This window comes from Nothobranchius furzeri, chromosome 2, assembly GCF_043380555.1.
Source record: "Nothobranchius furzeri strain GRZ-AD chromosome 2, NfurGRZ-RIMD1, whole genome shotgun sequence".
Lineage (NCBI taxonomy): Eukaryota > Metazoa > Chordata > Actinopteri > Cyprinodontiformes > Nothobranchiidae > Nothobranchius > Nothobranchius furzeri.
Window position 1 is genome coordinate 66,819,688 of NC_091742.1, and position 25,728 is coordinate 66,845,415.

The 25,728-nt window shown below is 40.4% G+C and overlaps 1 protein-coding gene across 4 annotated transcripts in view; it reads left to right on the forward strand.

Moving 5' to 3' along the window:
- Positions 1 to 25,728, forward strand: part of LOC107377421 (RNA-binding protein with multiple splicing) — a 48,758-nt gene that overhangs the window by 19,357 nt on the left and 3,673 nt on the right. For 2 of the 4 annotated variants that reach the window (XR_011519284.1, XR_011519285.1), the window contains exons 4-7: positions 2,387 to 2,449; positions 10,556 to 10,706; positions 13,232 to 13,359; positions 16,747 to 16,816. Coding sequence is in view for 1 of the 4 variants with exons in the window: in XM_070548925.1 (XP_070405026.1) it covers positions 2,387 to 2,449; positions 10,556 to 10,706; positions 13,232 to 13,359; positions 16,747 to 16,809 (405 nt within the window). In the remaining 3 variants the exon portion in view is untranslated. Of the gene's footprint in view, positions 1 to 2,386; positions 2,450 to 10,555; positions 10,707 to 13,231; positions 13,360 to 16,746; positions 24,543 to 25,728 lie in introns of those variants that run through there. The other 2 variants (XM_070548925.1, XR_011519286.1) reach the window with 2 other exon arrangements.

Sequence of the window (25,728 nt, forward strand, 5' to 3'; positions counted from 1 at the left end):
CAGGATAGAACGCTGGTAGTCAGCTCTGGTGGGACATGAGAGGATGTGCAGGGAGGAGAATTTAAGGTGTCAAAGAGAGCGTTTTGACAAGAGTTTGGATTTTTCTTTTTGCCTCCAGGGGTTCAAGACTGAATATTGGCTCATTTGGCAGGCGCCCATATCCCGAGTTAAGCGTCATACCTTTGTGTCGGGTTATTTATCGTATCAGTTTCCCATGTAGAAAGAAATTCATTTATAAGGTTTAGAGAAACTTAGATTTATTATCCTCAGTCTTCCATCTTTAAAACTAAAGTGTTTTTATTGCAGCAATAAGAAATTTATCTTTATGCTGCTGTTATTCAAAATGATTCTAAAGGTTTTGAATAAAGGAAGCTGGACTTTGGTTTCTTGAACACATTTTGCATTTGATCTGAGGAGCTTTGTCAATTCTGACTGGAATAACGGAGGGTCACGCTTGTATTCCGGTCAGAATGGATATTGATCCTCGGATGTGAGGCAAAATGTCTTCAAGAAACCAAAGAAGTCCAGTTGCCTTCATTCGAACCTCTTTGTATTACCATGACCTGGAAGACCGAGAACCTTCACCAGCATATTCAAAGCGACGTTATGGTGAACCTAACATGCAACTTCTTAGTTCTGGTTTACTGTTTAAGACAATTGTGTGGTCTTAGGGCCAGAACAAAGACTAGCATACCCAGCTGTGACTAGGTCCATGTAACGGGGAGCTATTTACATTTTGAAGCCCACTGCTGATCTTATTAATGATGGAATAGAATCAGTAACTGAGCGGCATGGCAGGCGCTGGCAAATTATAAGAAGACCACTCAAATGTGTTAGCATTAAAGAGGCTAGTGACGAGTACACCTAGCTGCTCACCAACTGAGTATCCTGCTCCACCTGCTTTCCATTTGCGTTACCATCGGAGAGGCTATTAACTAGCATTCCTAATAGAAAACAGAAGGGCTAACGCATCAATGGGCTAATTCAGTTAGCTTTGACATGGTTGTGACCAAAGCAATTTATTATAACATAATATGATATAATCTAACATAACATATTATTATAATATAATATAATAACATATACAGTATAAGCTACTGTAATAGCAGGTTGTCAGCCTTACAATACCAGCTTAGACTTCTCCAGTGCTAACCAATGTTAGTTTAGTTCTTTATAAATAAGCTTTTTGCATCTGCATTTTGAAAGTTGAAGACCAGAGCAGAACTCTGGAGCTAAAGAAGCCATCAGGGCCTTTTCCAGAAGGAAGGAGAGCACCTTCTCCTCTATAAACGCCATTTTGAACTAGACAAATGTCAGCTAATGGATGTTGTTAACCCAGGAGTTACAAAGTACTGTCCACGAGAGCTCGGGCTGTGTTTTGCTTCTCTGTTCTTACATCAATGACAATGGCCACATAAATCAATCGATTCCTTTCTGCCCTCACCCCTCAGTCCAAGAGCTCACTACCATCTCCATATATAGCAGCAGCAGCCAGATCTTCAGCTCTTTCTATTTATATTCTCATTACACTTCCTCCTCCTGACGTCTTCACTTGTTTTACTTTAAGTGTGTTTCTCCTCCTCCCATCCCTCCATTCATTCAAAACAAATTCCCATAATCCAGGACAGAGTTTGGTTTCATCATTGTGAAATAGTGGGAGCAGCATGTTTAGAGACTTTCACATTCACAAACACAAAGACAAACGCTACAAAAACATGCTGTTTTTATTTATTTATTTATTTATTTATTTTGTCCCTATCTGCAGTTTTATGACACCTCATAGCTTCAGCCTTTCATTTCCCCATCTTGCTCATGCTGGGTTATTCTGGCAGGTGTTGGCTCCAAAGCCTTGTAAACAGAATATAAAACCAGGGCCAGTAAAATAGATGTGAACAAGAATATATTGTGCCGGCACGCCTGTCCGAGGAGGTCTTAAAATCCTCCTCTACCTCTCAGCTTTTATTCTTCCATCCTCACCTTTAACCTTTCTCATTTGGCCTCTTTTTGCTCTTTTATCCCATCACTTTTTGCATCTTTCTCTGCCTTTTTTTCCTAAACTCTTAGACGTGCTCTCACATTGCCCATATTTGGGCAAGGGGGAGCCGAGCAATGAACTCCCTTTGTACAAACTAAGAGTTCAGCCTGCATTTTTCTCCCCCCGCCCCCTCTATCTCCCCTTTCTGTTGCCACAGTTTTATAAACAAGAGAGGAAGAGACAGGAAAGGAGGGAGTTGAGCACAAAACGAAATATAGAAAAAAGAACAACTTGTCTTTGTCACTCAGACAGAAATGCAGACTCAGTTTTCTGCCTTAAACCATGTTTTTTTCTGTTTTTTGTTTTTTTTGTTTTTTACATATCTTTTGTTCTGTCTCCTTGTCTCCCCAGCCGGTGGGGTTTGTCAGCTTTGACAGTCGATCAGAAGCAGAGGCTGCTAAGAATGCCTTGAACGTAAGTGTCATGCCCTCTTCCTGCTCCTCTCATGCACCAGCTCAGCACACGGCAGATCTTGTGATGGCTCTGAGGCTGTCTGCTTACATTGCAAATGCACTCGAATGCAGGAGAAATTCAGACATCTCTGCACGTTCATCCCAATGCAGAAAATGAAAAAAGCTGAGATGTTACTGTACATCATGTGAATGTGTCTGTTTGAGAAAATCAAACGTTTTCGTGAAGCTTTGCCTGCAAGGTTTTATTGGGGGGGGGTGGGGGGGATTAGCTCATGTTGCACATCTAAATAGAGGATATTGATCTGGGGTTTAATTTTAATCTCACTTATTTCAAACTGTAGCATGGTGGAAGGCCTTGGCACAGTAGGCAGGCCCAAGTCTAATAACAGTTCCTATCCTCAAGAGTTTTATTTGGCTTTTTCTAAATGAACAGTAGCTTTCACACCTTTATTTTCCCATTGTTTTTCTGTTTAGGGTGCCATTTTCACACCCCTCACCTTTAAGAATAAAGTGCAAATTATACATGACAACATTATTTTTATTAGGAGTAATGCACCTTGACTTTTGGTAGTGGTGTGTTGCAACTTGCATGATGTATGAAAAATGACCAAAAACGGAGAAACTTCCCCATACGCGAAGGACAACATGGATTTATCCGAAGAAACATCATTTAAACTTTAAATGGGTCCCAAAAGGTTGGGTTCTACATTTAAAAGTGGACATTTTTCTCTATCTCGTTGTTTTTACACAATCACAGTTTTATTTAGACTTTTTTTTAAATTAAAATAAAAAATTGTTTGCAAACAAACTCTTCTAACTTCTATAAACATCAGACTGTAGGCGTTTTGCCTTATTTCACTTAGCATTTCTTCAATTTTCATACAAATTAGGATTTTTTTTCACTAACCTCATAAGACAGACAATTTTGTACAACAAGCTACCCTACAGTAATCAAGTCTGTCAGCTGACATCACACTCGTAAAAGCCAAGGCATTTTGGGCACTCGCGGCCAATTATAGTAGATAAAGGGAGTTTAGTTAACTTATGAAAAAGCTTAAAATTATTTTTAAACCAAAAAGAAATACAATTCCTTTGTGGTTCTTGGACTTAGGGATGTTTCTTTGAAATGAAAAGGGGTCGTGTGAAACATTTAAACTTCCTATTGTTCTAAATTGAATTAGAATGTGTTCCGAATTCATGGTTTTAATACTTAAATATTATGTATTGCTTCATAAGATCCTCTGGTATATATGTTGTGTGTGTGTGTGTGTGTGTGTGTGTGTGTGTGTGTGTGTGTGTGTGTGTGTGTGTGTGTGTGTGTGTGTGTGTGTGTCTGCTCTGTCTTCTCCATTCCCAGTGAGTCGTGGAGGACGGCTGCTTATACTGAGCCAGGATCCTCTGGAGGTTTCTTCCTGTTAAAAGGGAGTTTTCCTCTCCACTGTCGCTATGTGCTTGCTTAGTATGAGGATTGCTGTAAAGACCTTAAAACTCCGGTTTTGTCTGTCCACACGCAGACACCCAAAACGCAGAAAACTCAGATCTTCGCTTTGGCCGGAGTTTTTAAAAAGATCCGTTTTCATGTGAAAAAACTCCGTTTTCGTGTGGATGACAGGCCAAAACGTAGAAAAATATCTACGTTTTGGCAGATCCCCGGCTATGTGTGGACAGGGCCTTAGAGTGGTTCATAGTGCCGAAACCTGTCAAAAGTGTAATCATTTATTCAGTAAACCAAATAGTTTGTGAAAGAGAAGAAGTTGGGGAAGTAGTCTTGTGTTTACTCATTTTGCCAGAACTTACTGGCATGACAGAATTTTTTCCTCACCGGTTTCAGGAACTAATGGAGTCCCTGAACAGGGGTAGGTACTCGGAAAGGTCCACAGGAGCAGCTGAGTGGAACTTTTGGTGAACTCACACTGATTGGTTGTAACTCAGTAGGAAATACCGTGAGCCGACATCGTCCAAAACAACCGATATTTGTAAAGTTGGAAGAGTTGCTGATGAAGCAGAATAGAAGCAAAGCAAATAAGCATCGCTCACATTGCCTTGAAATCGCTGTTACTAAACTCCTAACACTGAAACAGAAACTCCCCCCCGACAAAATTCACAGGGCTTTGTTGTCTGTCTGAGCAAAACGGAGCTACTTTTGGCCATTGAACACCACATTTTACATCACACAACAGCTCTCCCAGTCCTCAAAATGGATTAAAATGCCGAACAAAGTAAAACTTTTAATGCTCCTGTGAATGCTTTTTGGTGCTGGTCAATTACATCACTCACTGCCAAAGCAGTCACAATATGCTGACATCTTAGCAAAGTCCTGAAAGAACTGAATTTGTATGGAGACACATTAGCTGAGAGGACCAGGATGTCATGTCTCCTGGTCAGTCTCCGAAGATACACAGTAAATTTAGTTCACAGTAAAGATGTTTGCTTCAGTTTAATTATCAGCTTCAGTTTAATTATCAGCTTATAAAACTACAAGGACGATGTTAAAATACAACCAGTTGTATGTTATTTATCGTGATATTTATCAAATATGGCTATATATTGAGAAAAATATATATTTAACTATAAAAGAGAATTAAAATAATAAACACTCAAAAGTATAGAAAATTGGTACCGTTAAGTACCGGTATCGATTCGTAGGTACCGGGAATTAGTACCGGATCGATTCAAATGTCAAAGGTACCCATCCCTAAATATAGCGTTTACTGGTTTCCCACAGTTTGTTTACATCCACCCACCATCTAAGAGGGTGATGGGGGTCATGTCACATGACTGATAAGGATTGATTACTGAGTTCTCACCTTTGTCCTCAGAACTGTAAATGACAATAGTTTTGAACTCATATCCCCTCCATAAAACCCATAGGCACCCTTCAAACTTCCAGAGATTTTGCAGTTGATGGACCTTCACAAGCTTCTTCTGAAGTGAAAACAAGAACCATGTTATTTACATGTAGGAGTCTGGTGCTGTTCACATGAAGACCCAGTGGTGCATATCAAAAGGCAGAGCACAAACAATAAAAATTAGCATTGTTTTATGAAGCAACAGCAGTCACACTGTTTCCACAGAAGTGGGACTCGGAGTTTAAAAGTTTTTTTTTTAGGAAGAGCTATGTCCTAAGGGGTTGTATGCAGATGAGCTAGGTTTTCTATCTGCATATTTAGATTTTGGAAAACCCTAGAGAGAGACAGAGGGATGGGGTGGGGGGTGGTTGCTTCATATCATGGGAACCCGTTGCATTTCCTCTAAATTACAATATGCTTACCAACAACGCCGCTGCAGCGTGATCACTGCAGAAGCTGAGATACACTCAAGGTTGGCTCTTCAGCACAGTTCAAACAAAAGAATGCTTAGGCCTTGTTATATCCGTGTAGCTTATTATACACCTCTGCAGCTTCTGCCTTCAGAAGCCGCAGTGCACTGAGCGAAAGCAATCCTAGTTAATTCCCCCCCCTTTCATGAGAAGAGTCTTCGCTCGGCTTTGCTCAAGCCTGTAGGGACGAGATGAGAAGCCCATCCTCACAGCTTCTTGCTCTTTTTGCTGCAGAGGACTTCACTCCCGACTTCTGTTTCTCCTCGGCTCATTTGACCCTTGCGCTGCTCTGCGTCTTTCACACGCAATAAAATTAGGTTAATTAATGGACGTTTATATGCTGCTGAAATCCTAACCCTACCTTGTTGCTTCCAAGGGAAGTAAACAAAAATCAACTTTCAGTTTGTGCCACATTATACCTCAAGAGGCAGCCGATGAGAGAAGAAACAACTCACAAGGAGTTTTTTGAAGCAGATTTAAGAGGGAAACCTGCAGAGGCACCTGGCTGTCATTGGTCAAGTCTTAGCCCTAAATTTAGCCTCCCTTTCAGCAGCAATCTTGGTTACGTGTCATAACAAAAGTGGGAATCTAATGAAGGATGTCCATGTATGTCATCAGCCTGTTTTAAGGCTGTCGAGTCTTTGTCATCGGGTTCTGATTGTAAATCAGATGTGTGGCTAGGTAGCTGTTTTTACTGCGAGTTTCAAAACCCAAACCAAGATATGAGCTGTAAAGTTTATTGTGAAATTTGTGAAAGATTAAAAAGTGTCATTCACTGACATGAACCAAATCTTACTGGATGTCTAAACTATGCATGACGAAAAGGAAGAGATGCATTATTCTAAATTAGTACGCTTCATTACCACATCAAACACAAGACGAGCTTTTTCAGAAGAGCCTCTTTTCTTTTGTGTAATGGTTTTAGGTGCAAACATATTCAGTCTGGCTGTTTTTGAGCCTGGTTGTGAAAGCAGAGTAACACTGGTCTAATTTTTAACATCGTTAGGAGCATTTATGTGGTTAACCCTAATCTCACTCAACAGAGTTGCTTTCAGCAGTCTTCCAGAAAAGCAAAAGATCTCTACAAGAACTCCAGTTTGGGTTCATTAGGTTTCAACTGTGAGAAAATATGTGCACATTAAACAGCTGAAATCTTCAAACATGAAAGAAAAAATTCACCCAAACTTCAAACATGCATCAATACAGAATAAAATCTGCTTGCATATGTTGAAAACATGTAAAATATTGTAAAGTAATAGGCATTGTTTTTATTTTTTGGCTGCATCTCTAACATTTCTGAATTTTTTTTCTGGAGAAGACCGGTGTTTAATTTTATGAATCTTTCTTACTTTAATCATCAGAAAATATGTAGGTCTGTCATTGTATGTTTGTTAGCAAGATACCTTGTGACCCACCCTTGGTAAGGAATTTTTAAAAAAATGCAAAAACGTATTGATGGATATCAGTTTGAAAGAAATTGAGCTGAAATTTGATGCATTATAAGCTCAGAGACATACTCTAAAGGCTAACTGATCCAATGAGATGTTTGTTTAGAGCTTTGCCATTGGAGCCACCCATTTGTCATTGGACTTGACTTCTGTTTATCTCTAACTATTCGACCCATTTTAATGAAACTATCATAATGTGAGATTTGGAAATTTGGGAGTCACCCCAAATCAAGATGGTCATCACAGCTGACTGACACAAAATATCTACAACTTGGTCAGATACACAGGTACTGAGCCAAGACGAGACAGCAGTAGCTCAGGAGGTAGAGCGGGTTGTCCAGTAATCAGAAGGTTGCAGGTTTGATCCCGGCTCTGACAAGAGAATGCTGCTGTTGTGTTTTTGGGCAAGACACTTAACCCTCCTCGCCTGAGGAGTGAATGGCTTTGAAATAAATCAGTCTTGGCTTCAGATTTGTTCCCACCCTTCCCTTGGCATATGTCCTGTCACCTAGTCCACACACCGCAGCAGACCTGTGGCAAGCCGTTGTAGCATGCAACTCACAAACGCTATTTTAATACAATTTAGACTGGATTATGTTGCCAACCTGTACATAATAAAATATATATGCCACCATTACATTGTTACTAGTAGAAATTAAATGTTAGATGCCAAGTGTGCCAAGCTCATGGTAATGAAATAATTCAATTCAACTGATCATATGTGGACATATTTAGTTATGTTTAGACTAGGATGAGTAATATTTATACAATATGGAACATTTTAATAAAAAGCTATATTTATTAAAATAAATTATACCTCTGCGGGGCGTTCAGAGGTGTGCAGACTGGATGTACAGTTTCTCCTTTGAAAGCTATATTTAAAAAGATAAATTATCAAATTTTTATTTTGTCAGGCACAACACTGTTTATGTTTACATCTACCAGCCATTTTGTATAACACTGCTTTTATTGTGTTGGTTGGTTATGTTCTGGTGACGTGTAGAACTTGGGAGTGCAGGCTGCTGTCTGAGAGGTGGTTGGAGACGGAGTGTCTCCATGCTGCTTTGTTTTGGTCACTTATGAGCGTGGCGAGTGGTGTTACAACCCTTCCTGGGGAGTTTGGCTCGTGTGCAAAAAGTAAGGGACAATAACACGGGATTTAAAAGTTAAAGTGATGATCAGGTTTATTTACAAGAACAAAAAACCATAAATCTTTCCATCCACAGGTTGGGAATAATAAAACTAATTCTGCCTGTGGGGAATTAAAACAAAAGTACAAATAACTAGGGATGTCCCACTGGGTAAAGATTACTGGGTTCTGGACCAAAATAAGGATCTCCAAAGGTCTAAACTCTAAACGGGGTGGTTAAACCAGACTCAAGGTGATATTTTAAACTAAACCGAAAACCCACGACACTCTAAATGTAATAAAAGGGAGATCTACACCACAAAAAAGATGAACTCTAAACCAAAACGTAACAACTTATCCAAACGCAAGAAGCTGTTAGCGAAAATGCTAACAGTGGCTTTACCAACGTTAAGTTCAAGTTACCAAGTTTAAATAAACCAAAAACACCCAACAAACAGGCCAGCATGGAGGAGAGACTGCTACCACAAAAACAGCTCTCCTAATGTCTGAAAGAAGCTCCTTAATGAAGGGAGAAATGCTCCCAGTGATTTTCTACATCTGCGATAGAGACGGAGCAGCGCATCTAACCCCGGAAGTTGTTGTCCATTGCCGGGAGACGAAGGTGGGCTAAACAGGAAAGGAATCTAGTAGCGGACGGACATTGTTCCGGGTCTTCGGTATTTGGTGGAGATGTTAGTGAAGGCGGAGAAGAGGGTGAACTAGAGGAAAAACAGGTAGATTCCTCCTCTATTTACAAACTCCTGGGGATGCAACAAGCGGGCGTGGTGCGTCGACTACCGGATCTGACTTCGACAATTTTTAGAATCGAGCCGTCGACGCCATCGACGCTTCGCTACAACATCCCAATGGCTGGAAAATTTGTCCTGTTGTTACAATACCACCTCTGAACACCAGAGTTTGCCAGATTGTCCGTGTTCCATAGTCAACCTTTACCGAAAAAGAAGTCAAATTTTGTTCCATAAAATATTCATTAACTATAAATATCAGCTGGGGAAGAGGGAACTAGACAACACCAATTTAATACATATTGTTGATCCTTTTATAATTTTGTTTTATTTTCATATTTTTAGCAGCAGACTACAGTCTCATTTAACTTGAAACTTCATCAAATTGAATATTTGATTAATCGATGGAGGATTCGATTAGAATACTAAAATATTCGATAGCTGCAGCCCTAGACAGCATGAAACAGAAGCTAGAGAAAATGGAGCTCCAAATTTTGCTGAGCATTTTTATTACTTATCAACCATCAAGGAGCAATGGCATCTACCTTATATACCACTATTGCCACTATTTTTATTTATCTAACTTGTGTTTTTGGAGGATAAATTCCCTTGAGATGAGACATCTCGTTTTCGAGGGAGTCCTCCTTTAGTACAACAAAGAAAATTAGGACAACAAATGACAACAGATACCCATATATATGAGCTTGGTTATGAGGATTTTTCTTGTGAATTGTTTTAAGCTTAATTCATTAGACTTGCATTTAAAACTGCGTTGTTCACAATTATTACAAGAAAAAAATGTCTTGTTCGGCTTGTAATGAATCTTGGAATAGGGTGGGTCATGAATGATACACCAAATCTATCCTTCAAATACAACATATAGGACACGTTTGTGGGTATCATTTGGAGGCGCCTTCGAAAGTGGAGGACAGTCATCCCATCTCGGTGATATAATTGACCTTCAAACACAGCCTTCAATTTGGCTACTCCTCTGTGAACCAAACAGATTTTGGACTAATTTTCGATGTGTTGGAAGCCAAGAATCAATTACACACAAATAAACACACTCTTTAAAAATCTCAAGTAATAACAGACCTTCCACCATACAACGTGGCTCATATGCAGTCTTCAAGGAATGCCAGGCCTTTGGTTAATACTAGGAAAGGTGGTGTAAAGTTTAAAACTTCCATAGAAACCTTAGGAATGCAGCGAGAACCTGTACCGTCTTTTATTATCAAGGGTGGGCCTAAAAAGATAGTCAGGACTTAATGAAGTTTGTATGAGTTTGATAATTGTCTAAAAAAAAACACTAAACAAAGCTTTAGAAATACGTTACAGACTCCAAACTGAAATATTTCTCTGATATGAGACACTTTAACTCTGTTTGCTCACTATTAATGTTGCGTCTGATCTGCTGTGAAGGAAAGGAGTTTTTAAGAGTTGCTAACACATCTCTGGATCTCAGGGGGTTCGTTTCGATCCAGAGATCCCCCAAACCCTGCGGCTGGAGTTTGCCAAGGCCAACACTAAGATGGCTAAGAACAAGCTGGTCGGCACTCCCAACCCCCCTGCCTCCCAGCAGAGCCCTGGGCCACAGTTCATTAGCAGAGACCCATGTAAGTGCCTCTATCATTCATCCTGCTGTCCCTGACTGTCTTTGACTCTGTCTGCTTCCTCAGGCTCAACTGGACACAACAGCTGCTTCCCTTCAGGACTTTGTCAGAAATAGACACAATTTCTATCTTGGTTGTGACTTTTCTTTATTTTTTCTAATCTTGGATTTTTTTAGTTGTTTTTTTTTTGATAACGGAACATTTTCAGCCATGTTTGTTACATTTTTGTTGATTTGTTGCAAAAGTGAACTCTCTCCAAACTTTTATCATTTGTTTGAAAACTTAGGAGTCCTGTGTTTTGCTGTGCCTGCTTGCCTAGGGACTTTTTAACAGTGCATGTTCATTGTTAACTTTTGTTCTAATGATTTGGACTCAAGGCCCTTGAGTACCAGGTGTGTGTGCGTGACTTGTTAATGCAGCTCTGTGTCTGTTTCTTTTCCAGTTGGTTAAACATTTTTCAGAGGGGGGTTAAGGATCTTGCAGGAATCATTCACTGATAGTTAAACATCCACCAGCTGTAATAGTACATTCTTCCTGAATGACCCAACCGCTCTTATCTTGGATCTTTCCTTTGCCAGAGAAGGGGGTGGTACTTGCTGCCTCAGAGGAAAATGGAAGGAAACGATTAATGAAACCATGACGTAATCACCAGGAGAGACATTTCTGTTATTTTCTAATAAGAGATGTTTTAATCAGCCCTATTTTTTGTGATCATGCTTTGATAGAGTCACCAGGAGACATGGAAAGCACAGAGAAATGCGCCTTAAAATTGTACGGCTATCTGCAATTTTTCTGTCTGATTCTGCATTTTTAAGTATGCACTCCCTCTGTAGCGCACAGCACCATCTCCTCACTTGAGCACTTTATTTTATTTCACAGTCACTTTGTGAACAAATCAAATCTGAGGTGGTTTCCTCTCATTAGTAACCTGCTATTCTCTTAGCTGCTGCTGCTAGCCTGTAAAGCTTTCAGTTAATGCGTTGAAGGTAAGCAAATTAGAGTCACAAAGATGTTTTTTCCAACAAAGATTGAAGAAATTTGGGAAATTACAAGTCAGACTGAAGTAAGCTTTTAATTTGACTCAATAGCCATCCAAATACTAGCTTGGCAAGCTGTACTATATTTGTAAATGTATAGTATGGCCATGACCCATATGCAGCTCAGTCATGGGGCAGAAACTACTGTTTTCTTTCAAACTGTCTGCATGCAATTGGACAGCGCTAGGACCAATCAGAGCAACAAACAACATGATGGATTCATAGCAGCATAAATCAGACAACGAGGCCGTCCGCCATACACCGTAGAAGAAGAAGAAATATATTTCTGCTCATGTCTCAAAAAGGAACCCAAGTCTAAATCATACAAAGTTGATGCCAAAGCCATTTCAAATGAGCACCGTTGCTGGGCAGTGGTCATCTAAGCTGTAGAGTGTTGTGATTGGCCGAATCTACACTACACCAAGCCAATGGTAGGCTTGCTGAAGCTACAATGGAGCGTGGCCAAACCAACCTGCAGAGCAAACGTTTTTGTTGTCGCTACAGTTTGTCTAGAGCGCTAGGCTATCCAACCACAGCAGTTGCAAGCCACCAAGTTATTGCTAGCATCATTAGCTAACTCTAGTTTAAAAATATTTTAATGGTCTAACAAGTTATTGATCAGTATCCCCATCTAGGTAAGTTGCAATACTGCTATGTAACCATGACAACCATCTCAGCTGGGTGTAACTGGAGGTGCAAACGCACCGGTCACAGCACCTAGCTTAATTTTGGAAAGCAAAAGATTAAAATGAACACTTTAAGCACATTTCTAACAATAATTATTGTAAGGTCTTTTATTCATCCTATGAGCTACAGACTCTAAAGTAGACCAGCGGTTAAATTCAGGGCATACATTTTACAACAAATTTAAGATAGTCAAAACATAGCAACATATTTATGTTTTGGTGATATTAAATAGCTTATCTTATTGTATCATACACACATTATGCATGGATATCATAACAATATACTAAACATTCCTACTTCTTTATATTTTGTTAACAATAATTACAAAAAATAGTTTATTTTTCTTTGATATTTATCTCTGGAAAATACAAGGTCACACAGCTTTTCCTAACTGGGTTTACTGGAGGGTAGCTCTCCCTGCACTACTGGTGTGTGTGGGGACATGGGCTTACAGGAAACTGGTTTGGGCTTCAGAGCAGTACTCTATTGGGAAAGGCAGGATGTTTTAGCTTCTTCAGCTAAATGTTTTTACTCATCTTTATCATGACTTTAATGCTTTTATCGTAAAAAGACAATGAGGGAAACATGAGCAGGAATCTTTACAGGCTTGCTGTCAGCTGATCAGACATTTTTGGGCTTTGGTTTAAAGAATCACGATAAGAGGATTCAACTTCAGATACTTAATAGTCCCTCCCAGTGCGCACCTCCACAATCACCACCATCACTGCCACCTCCACCCTGCCTCTCTATCCACCCACCCATTCACTTGCCACTCTCCTCACTCCACTCCTCTTCTTTCCACAGATGAGCTCACAGTGCCTGCTCTATATCCCAGCAGCCCAGATGTGTGGGCGTCATACCCGCTGTACCCGGCAGAGCTGTCGCCAGCCCTTCCACCCGCTTTCACCTACCCCTCCTCGCTCCACGCTCAGGTAACCAACACCACCTGTTCCCCATTACCAGCCGTCGCTGCTCCTTCACCACCACCCAGTCAGCCCTCTGATCCCGCTCCATTATTTTTGGTTCTTATCTACACAGAGTAGCAAAGCTTTGTTTTTATTTTCGCCTACGTTATGTTGTAGGTGTCACTTCCCTTGCTGTTTTTCTGCGATCAGTAGAGGATGCCAGAAAGCCAGGTGGCAGCACGGCTTAGCTCCCTCAGGAGAAAGGAACAGCCAGGATATCGGAGAAGCCGGGTACCCTCCCTGTTGGGCTGTCTCCGGGAGGATGGAACAACAGATTATCAGATCTCTGATTGTCGGTCCGTCACTTTTAAAGGGATGGGCATGTTACTGAAACTCAGCAAACCTCTTCTGCAGCGGCGACCTAGCAGATCTTTGACCATGGTGTAACCAGCGAAGCGCGGAAGCCTCCGCTAGCTAGCCTCGGTCAACTTACCTTGCTCATGTTTCGTTACCCAGCCAGCCTCAACAACACGTTATAGTTCAACCCATCTTTGAGCAAACAGTGCTATGCGCTAGCTCTGATGCTCACGCTACCTGTCAATCAAATGTAATTATTTATAATTTCAAGCGTTTAATTACACCTAAAATGGAAGAGTGACAAAAAAATTCACCCATGAGTGTAAACTGGATCTATTAAACCTAAAATGGGTTTATGAACCAGGCGGTAAACATGTTTATTTCTGCTGTGAAGTTGGCATTTTTAACATGGGAGTCAATGAGGATTTCTCTGTTTTTGTTCCAGCACCTACCAGATGAGGGTTGAACTGCAATATTTGTCACTTCCGCGTTGACTTCATGTATTTGAAAAAATGACTGCCCCTTGAGATAAAAAAGCCTTTTAGAGCCCTAACAAGGAACAATTTTAAGATTTTTAGAAGAAATTAAACAGTACTTTTAAAACGTAATGTAAACCCAATTCTAAAAAACTAACTTGTTGTAAATGTTTTTTTAATTCAATTCATAAAATAAAATAGTAATCCAACTAAATCTAATAGTTACTTATTCACACCTCATAATCTAGAAACACAGCTACAGATTCAATTCAGTAATTTATATAGCGCCATCAAGGCACTTTGCAAAGCAAACATTCCAATTGAACATAATCAGCAGTGGCGGCTGAATTTTATTTTGGGTGTGGCACAGAAATGCCATCTGTTAGATGCGATATCCACATATCACCACTAGGGGATGCCAGTTTACCATTCTTATGATAGATTCCATGTTTTCTACCTCAGCAATGACAATAAAAAGGAAGGCTGAAAAGTAGCTAAATACACATATTGAGAAAAACACACAGTAGCAACAATAAGACATGATCCTGTCCTCAGAAGCAGCCATTTAAATTAAAGCCCAGTTTCTCCTCTTTGCAACAATATAAGCACCATCACTCTACCTGCAACAGTCCCGGAACTCAGCAGCAAAACAAACTAAGCTAATCTCATGAAGTTAAAAGCGTAAATTCTGTCTCACGTTTGCTGATTTTTGGCCATAATAATCTGTGGTATAGTAAAAAAAAACTACTTGATTCTGTAATCCAATGTCCCAACATCACACAGAGCAGGTGAATGTGCTTTTTTTTTACCCGCTGGAAAGATTTTATAACTCTCTGATGCCTCATTCCATCATTTTCTGGTTCCTCATAATAACAAAACTCCACGAGGTGTACTCAGCTGCTCTACAAGGACGGTGAACTGTGGAGAATTTCCGGTTCTGTCCTGATCTGAGCTGAGACTCTGCCCTGCCGGTCTTCTGTGCGTGTCTTCATGGACGCTGTACCCCTGCGCCCACAGGCTCTCCTATTCTTTGTATTGGAGGGGGAATCCAGTGCGCATATGCTAGTTATAGCGTAGTTTGCTGTGCCCAAAAGGAACAAGAAATAGGTCACAAGATGATTCGGTGGTGGTCAAGGTGTAAATAATTGTTAAACTACTTCAATGCAGATGAAACACAGCACTTATAGTCTGTATGATGTAGGGATCGTTTAGTTTAATTTTCATGTCCTTATTATATTTTGTGATTACTGTCTTCTTCCTCTTCCTGTGAAACTGGTGGGGTGGCGCCCTAGCGCCCCCTATGGGCGAGCCGCCACTGCTCATCAGTTCATTATGCCAATTAGTTAAAAGGTTCCTATCTCACAACGGTTGCTCCACATGTTAAAACTCCAACATACAGGAAGGTTTGCGTCATCATTTTACCACCATCTATCTCATTAAGTAAATCCCCTCTTCTCTTTTTCTTTTTCTTTTAGCAAAACACGGTTCAGTTTAACCAAGGTCTTCTAATCTCAGCAGCTAAGCCAGAAGATCACATGAGAATTTGTTATTGATCCCCTGGAATTCTCATGAATCCCGTTTGCCTCAGATGATTTTTAAGCTGGTTTTAATCCGAGTATGCAGTCATCTAACACCATTAACATCTGCCAGAGTGTATATTAAATATGTTTAATGCTGATTTGGTGTTATTCAGGTGGAAAGCCCTTCCCGCCTAGCAAGAGTCTCTCTTAGAGGCTCAGATGATGTCAGAATTTAAAATGAGTGCAAATTGAATCTGCCTGGCTGGCATTTTTCCATATTCTTTATTATAAATAAAGCTTTGATTGATTGATTGATTGATTGATTGATATTCCTGTGATATGTGCGCTAACGCTGTCAGAAAGAGAAGCCGTCTCTGTGATTTCACTAGGGGGATTGTGGTCAGCATTGGGTAGCTTCATCTTCTTCTGACCAGGAGTAGATTGTGACGTGAGGACTGTGTGTGTGTGTGTATGTGTGTGTGTGTAGGGGCGAGGTATCACATATAAATCATGTTACTTGAGCTCACCTTCCCGGCTCCACAGTTAATCAGCCGGCGTCGCCGGCGTTAGCAGAAGCTTTTAGATCATAAGTTAATGTCAGCTACTTAGAGGTTTCAAAATAAACTGATCACTGGAAAACAAGAAGTCCTTTGACTTTCAATTAAAAGAGATGTGATTTTACATGCTTTTAATGTTTAGTGTGATAGACAATGACTACTGCATTTAAGTGTGTGAGATAAGACCTAATCTAGCTGGACATTAGTTGTGTTTGAATTTTCTACAGTTTTATTTCCAATCCGAGTTTATTTTTAAAGCACATTTTAGAACAGCGCTGGAGTCGACCAAAGTGATGAACAGCATAAAAACCAGTAATAAAGCACAGTCACTAAAACAGATAAAAAAAGAATTCAGGAAAATACAGTTTAAGTAATAATAACTTTAATAAATTTAGTATTTAAATAACTTTAAATAAAAATAACTTTGTTTAAATTTTTGTTTTTTACTGAATTCCTCATTAAGTGCAATTTCAATGTTTTATTTATTCATTTTTATGTTCTTAGATTCGTTGGCTCCCACCTGCAGATGGAACTCCTCAGGGATGGAAGTCCAGGCAGTTCTGTTGAAATATGTGTGAGTAACACACACACACACACACACACACACACACACACACACACACACACACACACACACACACACACACCACCCTGTTGTGTTGAGGAGGCATACACTGTTTAGAAGCAGAAAAACTATTACAGTAAATGTTATGACACTTTGTGTAAACAGGTTCGGAAATATTCCAAAACTCACGAGAGGAAAATCGAGGGGTTTTACTGCAGTTGCGTCAACTAGGCTCCTTGTTTTTTGCCCTCAGACCTCACATGAAATACCTCCATCCAGCTGACTCCAAAACTAACCAGCTAATTAGCCTCGTATCATCAAACACACACAAGTCGCCAGCAGAGAACGTTAGCTTGTTTGAATTAAATGTGGGAGTGAAAAGCCAAGTGGGTCAATGAAACCTCAGCCACTCCCCAGCCGTCCATCAACATAAGAGATGAAAGGTGAGATCTGAAGGGGGAACTCCATTATATTAGGCCGCACGCCACGGAGGGTCGAGCTTTTCTCATAGATGTTACGGCGGATCTCTGGCATCAAAAGCTGCGAGTCAAACAGAATTTACATTGAGGGCCAATGCCAACAGTTTGATAAGGAAGACTGGCTAAAGCTCAGCAAATATGACTAAAATGTTAACACAAACCACTTTGATTGGTGGAATAAATAAAGCTGGTGGGGAAAGTCATTCAGGAGATTCACTCAAGCGCAGTTCTGGAGTCTCTTTCACTCAGATGTACAAGGACAGATTCTCATTGGGGTCTCATTTTAAGACACGAAGCACATTTAGGTCAGATGTGCTACCGCTGAAGGCTTTCCCCATCATTACCCTATGAGTCAGCTGTTTAGAAACCAGTGTTTGACCTTCTACAACACCACGTTCACTCCCAGGGAAGCTTTCATCACGGTGGCTATTAATCAACAAAATTAAAGAAACATTGTATGAGTGTTGAAAACTAAAGAACAAGTGACATTTTTCTGCCAAACTGATTATTAATAAATGATTAAGCACACATGAATATTACAAAGAGTCCTCACTACTTTTTTGAAGGATCCTAGCAGAAATTTTTATTCTGCTTGTGATATTTATCTTGAAAGGTGCTTTACAACCAACCCCTTTCTTCTTCTTCTTCTTCTTCTTCTTCTTCTTCTTCTTCTCTTCTATGTTGCAATGCTAATGCTAGCTTGTAAATAAACAAGCACTTTCTGATTTCCAAAATCCAAACTTGAATGAGTTCCATGAAGTTTCTTACTGGTTTGAAAGGAAGTTGCCACGTAAAAGTTTTGATCATATATAAAATTCGAGTGACACGATGGCGACGTCCCTACGACTCTGGCGAGAAAAACAAGAATTCTCACGTTCTCACTTTGATACAGTTTGGAAAGTCCCTCAAGGATGGCATTCGCAATTTCTTGCCATCACTCGTAGCCCAGTGACATACGGGATTAGGAGTTTTTGATGTGATTTTTTTGTGCTGCTAGGAAACGTTGTTAGACAACAGAGTCAAAACAAAAAGGTGGAAGATCCTCATATCAAAAACTGAGTAGTCTTACATAATTAGTAGGGCTGGGCAATATGGCCTAAAATCAATATCACAGTATATTGAGGCATGCACCTCGAACATGATAAATGGAGGTTAACTACATGTATGCGCAAAACAAAAGATGTCCACTAGATGGGGCTGTCACGTGTACTACCTTGAGTCACGTCATGTGACTCGAGGTAGTATTTTTTTATTATCAGATTTATTGTCATAGAAAAAACAAAATCAGTTAGAAATTTTGACAACGATCTATTTTTGATTTATCGCCCAGCCCTAATATTTAGTTATTACTCCTCTGTTAGTTCATCACCATTACTGGCTCTTCTTATATCATTAATATAAAATACTGACTCCCCAGTAGTTAAAGCTTCTTTTCGGAGTATTTCTCTTATCCGATGGCGCCATCTGACAAGCATGTCACACTCCTTCCATTTTTTTAAGATGGCGACTTCACGTTTCTGTTTATTAATGTGCGTCTGTAGCCGACAAACAGAGCTAAAACACGTTTTACGGGTATTATTCTCATGTCATGTTGTGTTCGCTTGTATTTATATTTTAGAGACTTACTTGTCCGTGAAAAGTTCATCAACTCTGCATCAGCCGAGGTATTGCTTAAATTTGAAGCAAGTAAGCGGTAGTCTAACGCTATTGGTTATTTCTGGTTGGCGCTCAGTTTCCTATTGCACAGAGCTCTGCAGGGCAGGGGCGTGCGTAGCAAAAAATAAATAAAAAAGACGTATTGCTTACAATATATCACAGTACATGATAAGACAATCACTTTTACAGATTTCTGACGAATCATACATCATTTCTGAAAGGGGAAAACTCCGGAAAGATACTTTAAGTCAAGGACACGAGGACAAAAGTCACCGCATTGTAAGGGTTTCTCATCCTCATGTCGCAGATCAGAGGATTGTTCCACAGTCAAGTCTACATGAACGATATCAGACATTTATTGGACTTGAATGTAGAGGGACGGATTATTACCACCCATACACTCTTTCAATTGCTATAATAAACAGTAAATATTGTTGGGACCAAACAGCGGATATTAGGACCCATCTGTCACCTTATCAAACCCTGACAGGATGAAATACATTTTTTAATTTAAAACCTTCTATTAAGGTTTCCACACTGTTATGAAGCACACATTGGAGAATTATAAAAAGTGATAGTACAGAGAGTGGATGGAAGATGTTATCAAAATGGTCGTAAATGCGGGACGTGCTCCAAGAAGTACCTTGGTACGTGGGTGATGCTAGAAGGGGCATTTTTATGAGTCTTTATTAAAAACGATTAACGTGGGGTCTTATTTAAAGCAAATTACATCTGAATTCATTTAGCGGATCGTTTGCCAACACATGCGGAGCACTTGTAATAAGTGCATGAGTCAGCTGCAACCACGCACGGGCTGCAGGTGTGTTGCCCTCTTGGGTTCAAACGACCCAAACCCTGGTGTGTTTGCAGACACACCAAAGCAGAACAGAGCAAACCTCCTGCTGACTTGTGTGTTAGCTGACTATTAGTGTGTGAGTGTGTGTGTATGGGTGTGAGGCGCCAGTCGCGCTATCACACTCCCCACTCCTGTGTCTCGGGACAGGAAGAGACATGTTCTAGCCCCTTAGGGAGTCTCAGTGGAGCTGGTGGGAGGTGGCAGGAGCGTGGAGGCTAACATTCATCGAGCTGTTGATTGGTGCTAATCCTCTCCTGTCCCCTTCTAACCTGCAGCATAGCGTGTGTTGTGATTTCTGGGGCCTTAAATATGTTGTTGAAGGGGGAAACGTTGTGTATGGTGACCTGGTTGATCTTCATGGGGGGGATTCAAAAGGGAGGAGGATAATTACTCCTCTCAAATCAGGAGGAAGTTGTTTGGGCCAGTAAGCCTGCCCCAGTGGACATTAACCCCTGAAGCCGAACCACTTCCCTTCATCCGGCTCACAGTGAGGGGAGAGGTGAACCAGCAGCTCTAGCCAGAATATCTTCATCACAGGCATCGGGTCTCTCACAGATACAGGTTTGTGTCATATATAAAGAAAACTACTTCTGCCGGTTACACCTCTGCAGACTCAGTTCAGTTTCAGAGAAAAAAAAAACAAATCTTACTTAAATAGCATAATGACTTGCCTTGTTTGTTTGTTATTTTATTGGAAAAACCTCAGACGTCACTGTGGGTGAGCTTCTTTGAAATGTCTTAACACCAAATAATTCCTCCCCAGTAATTGATCACAAAGAAAGCTGACTTATCCAGACCAACACTCTGCTAGGGGCTCTGAGTCCCTGAACCCAGAGTTTCTACCACGACATCTTAGAGATTACCATCCGAGGAAATGCATTCAAACCTTGTTTCAACTGGTATAAATAACTAAAATAACTTAAATAACATCTCATTGTAACTAGTAATAAATCAGATTCACACTGGTTACTTCTCCTAAAACGCCCTCTCAGACCATGTGACGATGAGAAATATGTCTTCAGGATCATTAGAGCGATTCTATTTAAGGTCATTTCTAAGTGTGTTCTGTGTTAAAGCTAAAGATCAATTTTTACTCATATTTTTAATACATTTGCAGTGATCTCTAGCAGGAATGAATGCCTTGTAAGTCATACTCTGGGGAATAAAAGCTCCGGTGCACCTGTTTAACGAACTAGAAGTGACCAAATCACAGTTGAGTTGATCATGACAGGTGTTAGAGTCTTATTTGTTAAAATGTGGGCATCTCTTCAAAACTCATGAAAAAACTCACAGCTTTACCCATCTCAAGCCAAAATGGGTGAGTCCATGAATGTTAGGTGACAGTGTGACGTAGACCTGTGAGGATTTTCTAATCCTAGAGTTTCACCGTCAATTTTCTATCAGAAGCTGATGCAGCAGATAGGTGTAGGAGACTATTTTCATGTTCAGCCTGCATGAAAAACGCAGAGTGACTTATTATAATCAGAAATAATCAATAAAAAAAATGTTTTTTCAGTGAAGTTATTAAGTTTAAGAATTTTAACAACGACACTCATAGGTGGTTTCCTGATAGGTCAGTTTAGTGGTTTCTCCACTTCCTGTGCAGACATGGGTCACATCCAGCAGAAAATCCATAATATTTCAGCCAAGATGACCTAAATTGACTGTGAAGCTTTACATTACATTTACTTCGGTTAAGGACCTTGAAGATTTACTTGGAAAGGTTTAGGACATTAGAACTGTTGTAAGATGGCAATAGTCGAGTTTTGGATGGGAAATCATTCTGATGAGACGTTTTTTCTTGCCAACACAATACAAATATCCAAATTTGCTAAACTTTCTTGGAACACTGATGTTTAACAAGGTTTAAATTTTTAAAAGGACGATAACAAAAAGAAAATCGGTCAAGATAAAGGAGCAGCAAGGTTTTCTGGTAATACTTTCCATGAGGTTTAGAAGAATGGATTGGGGATTTTTTTTACTATTCTTCTACAAGCACTGGTTCCTGTTCCTCAAGGGACCATATCCCTTGTGCTTTAGAAGCCTCTCTGAAAGTTTGAGGACATGCCTCTGGAGCAGGGAAACAACTAACAACATCTCAAAGGTGTGCTGTTGGTTTGAGGTCCACCAAACCACCTGGTTCATCTGTATCTATTTTGAACACACAGACTAATGCATTTGGTTGAGTTTCCCCAAATCTTTTGAAACATAATACACACACACACCTCTGCAGTATTAAATGACATATTTAGCTTAATCACATTCACATATTTGAATAATACAGGTATCTCACCGCAAATATTACATATCTTCTTTTTGTTTTCTGATGAAATTGGCCAAACAAAACAAAACTGATAGCAGCTAAAGGAAAATCATTTGGTTTTGGCTGCATTCAGACTGGCTGGTAGTTCATCAGACGTCTGGCACGTAAACTTTCTTCTATGGAGATCGTTCAAGAATCTACCTACAAGTAGTAGTATACTCACTTCCAAGTGGCCAAAAACATCCCTTCTTCTTCAGTCTTGAACATCCTTGAATATAAAAGAGCAATCAGCTTAATTACACTGAAAATAACTTTGCCATTGTACCCATGTTGCCATGGTAAATAACTCAATGTTTCCCGGTATTTGCCTTGAAATCCTACCAGATAAGTCCGTGTTTAGATAACCTCCCTGCCTGGGTTGTCCCTGATTACGCTTCAGCTTTATAAACACATCCCTTGTTTTTGGGTCCCTTGTGACCGTCAAAAGGAAAGAGTCAAGTCAACAACTCACAGTTGTCTCAAGGCGAGCAGTTCTGGTGCAGCACAATTCGCTGAGCAGAAGGCTTGTGAAACAGTCTGAATCACTTTTAGCTGTAAGACATGACAAATGAAGTCGGGCTGAGGTAACGGAGATAATCGGTCTGCTGATGACAGAGCAGTCGCTAAAAAGCTAATGAATAATTACAAATGCTCAAGTTTGCCATTTCACAACAAGATTTCAGAGACGCTTGGAGTCCATGGAGGTTTGCGGTCGGTCAGTGGTTGTCTTGGCGTCTGACTAACTGGAACAGTCAGGGTATGCTCATCTTGGGAGATGTGAACAGCTGAAAACAAGCTCATGTTCAGGGTCTTTAACCATGACTGGTAGTGAGTTGTCCTCATCGCTGGGCCTCTAGGGAAAACTACATTTATGTAAAGCCCTACAGTGGTTTTGTGCGGTAATACCCCTGGATATTCACCCCCCGTCGGAGTTCTTGTGAAGCTGAATTATATTTGACGTTGATGCTCTGAAACAGAGCTGGATCTTAAGACAAGCTAATAGTGGACGGTATTGTCTAGTGAACTGCAGAGAAAGGTAATCCGGATTTTCCATCTGCTGGTGGGCGTGAACCCCTGTCATGTGGACTTGTGTGTGACCCTGGGAGAGACAAATGTGTGTGTGCTGTCTGACTGCTTGCCCTCAGGAGGTTTTTGGCCATCAGCCTGAAAAAACCCTCGGTTCCTGTTCAACTCTTATTGAAGGAGAGCTTTAGGGCCAGCTGGGGTCTTTTCTAATAAGGAAGTGGAACTTTATTCTCCCATCCCCTGCTGACAGATAGATACACAAACATCTCAGACATACAGTACGGCTACACCAGGGCACCGGGTCTCAGGAGCTTGATTCAAGTCAGCAGCTGCATCCATCACCACTCAGCTCCAGTAGCTAATGCTGGGATGTGAGGAGCACTATCACGGCCTAAAGGATTTTCCTGGATTATTGAGGCACCAGGTTATTTTTCATGGCCATGTCACCAAAAGTGACCATTTTAGGGTGTTCTTGAGTTCTTTACATTTGTGCAGATACTTTTCTTTTTACTGCAGTGGTTACCACCCTTCTTTGTGTTTCCCTTTATGACACTAACTCTAGGAGCACTCACTAATCGGTTCATTGGTATGAATATCAACACCATTCTAGAAAAGTTATGGAGGTATTTTACCAGAAACTTCAACCAACACCAACGGGGTCCTATAAAACCAGATTCAATTTCCCTGAATTACGCTTATTCGGTTTTTATTTAGCAGAATTTAGCATTTTCATTCTAACCATATTTATTAAACTAAAAACTGCATAATTATGAAGTGAATGAATAATTCAACTCAGTTGCCACGGCAACATTTTATGACTCTTATTTAACCTAAACAAACGTAACCTGTTGTGGTTCTGCAGAAAATTGATTACTTTTATATTGTTTTTATTTATCCTGGGCGATTTTGCGAGAGGAGTTAAGTGCCTGCCCCATAACTAGAGGGTTGCAGGTTCGAGCCCCATCTGTTGCAGTCGTGTCTTTGGGCAAGACCAAGGGGCATTATGTAGAAATTAAGTAAACATGACACCCTGTGGTAAAATGTGGTTACTTCAACCACTTTAAACAACTCTGGCGTTTTTTGCCGGCCGTCGTCAAATTACAATTGTCGATGCTGCAGTATTAGCTGACAGTAGACACGGCACCCCTACACTCACTGATGCTAAACAGTAGCTACGTTCCACCTTCCTTTGTTTTGGAAGAAGAAAAACAGACAGCTGGATATGAAATGTGTTTCAGTAAAACCTTCCTTCCAGAATGACTGAAACATTAGACTCTTTTGGGATTTTCTTACTGTGAAATGCTATACGATGTTCTTACATACTGCACCTTTAATCATCTTGCCTAATGGGGGTGGTTGGAGGGTATGATGACACGTGTACAACAGCTCTGCTTCTATCAGTGCGCCCCGGAGCAGCTGTAGCTACACTGTAGCTCATCACCACCAGCGTGTGAATGTGTGTGTGAATGGGTGAATGAGTGATTGTGTTGTGAAGCACCTTGGGGGGTTGTAGAACCCTAAGAAGGCGCTATAGAAATACAGACAATGTAAATGTTGAAGAACCACAAAAGGCGAGGTGGGATTACATCAGAGACACGTGGGAGAGAATGTCGTGGACGGTGTGTTTATGTCTGGAGCTCAGTGAAGTTTACAGAAACAGGTGGACTTGCACATGATTTCAGATTGTCTCATCATAAAGCTTGTGGATATCTTCATAAATGAGTTTGCAGAAGCACGCACAATGTTGCAGAGCTTTCGTGGTTGCCGTATTTCCCCTGTGGTACGAACAGAGCATTACAGGAACAGGCTTGTAATGAGAACTTGCTTTTCTGCTGCCTGAGCATTTTGGAGTTGTTAGACCAACGATTATTGACCAGGGAACTCATACCAACGTAACACCGGCGCACAAAAGAGCGTAGTAGCAATAAAACTGGTACACATGCATTCATTTTGTTAAACACGTGTACCTGATATGTGCACCCGTCTATAGTGATGGTTAGAGTGAATAAATGGGCCTTACCTCAACAGCCAGAAATACAAGCTAAAATTAGGCCTAAAAAAAGGTAACTGTTGCAAAGCTGAAATTGTATTAAAAACCTTCAGAATCGTCAGTGGTAAGAACATTTGGGCTTCGCAGATATCACTTTCTACATGTTTCCAGCCCTTTTCATAGCAGAAATGTTTAAAAAAGTCTTTATTTCCAGTTTTGAAGAGAAAAATCTGAGCTGTGTCTGACATGAGAGAAGCCTTGAGGGGTTGCGAGTGCATGCTCTGCACTTCGGGGAGAGTTGGTGAAAACTGTCCGTCCTTTTGCATTGACGGTGAAAGAAGACAAAAAACCTTTTTGATGAATGAACTAGAAAAGAAGAGTGGAGTTTGTGGGAATAACAAGAATTTGTAAACATTTTAGAAAGTTCACTTATCATTTGTCTAATTCAAACAATTTTTTAACCCCAAATTCTTTCCATACTGTTCATCACACCTTTGGGATTTCAATAAAAATGAACAAAGCTGTTGGGCTTATTAAGACTTCAACCTTTAACAATTACTCATAAAGTTTGTCCAAGTATACGATTAACTCTTAACTCTCAGGTCTAAGAGT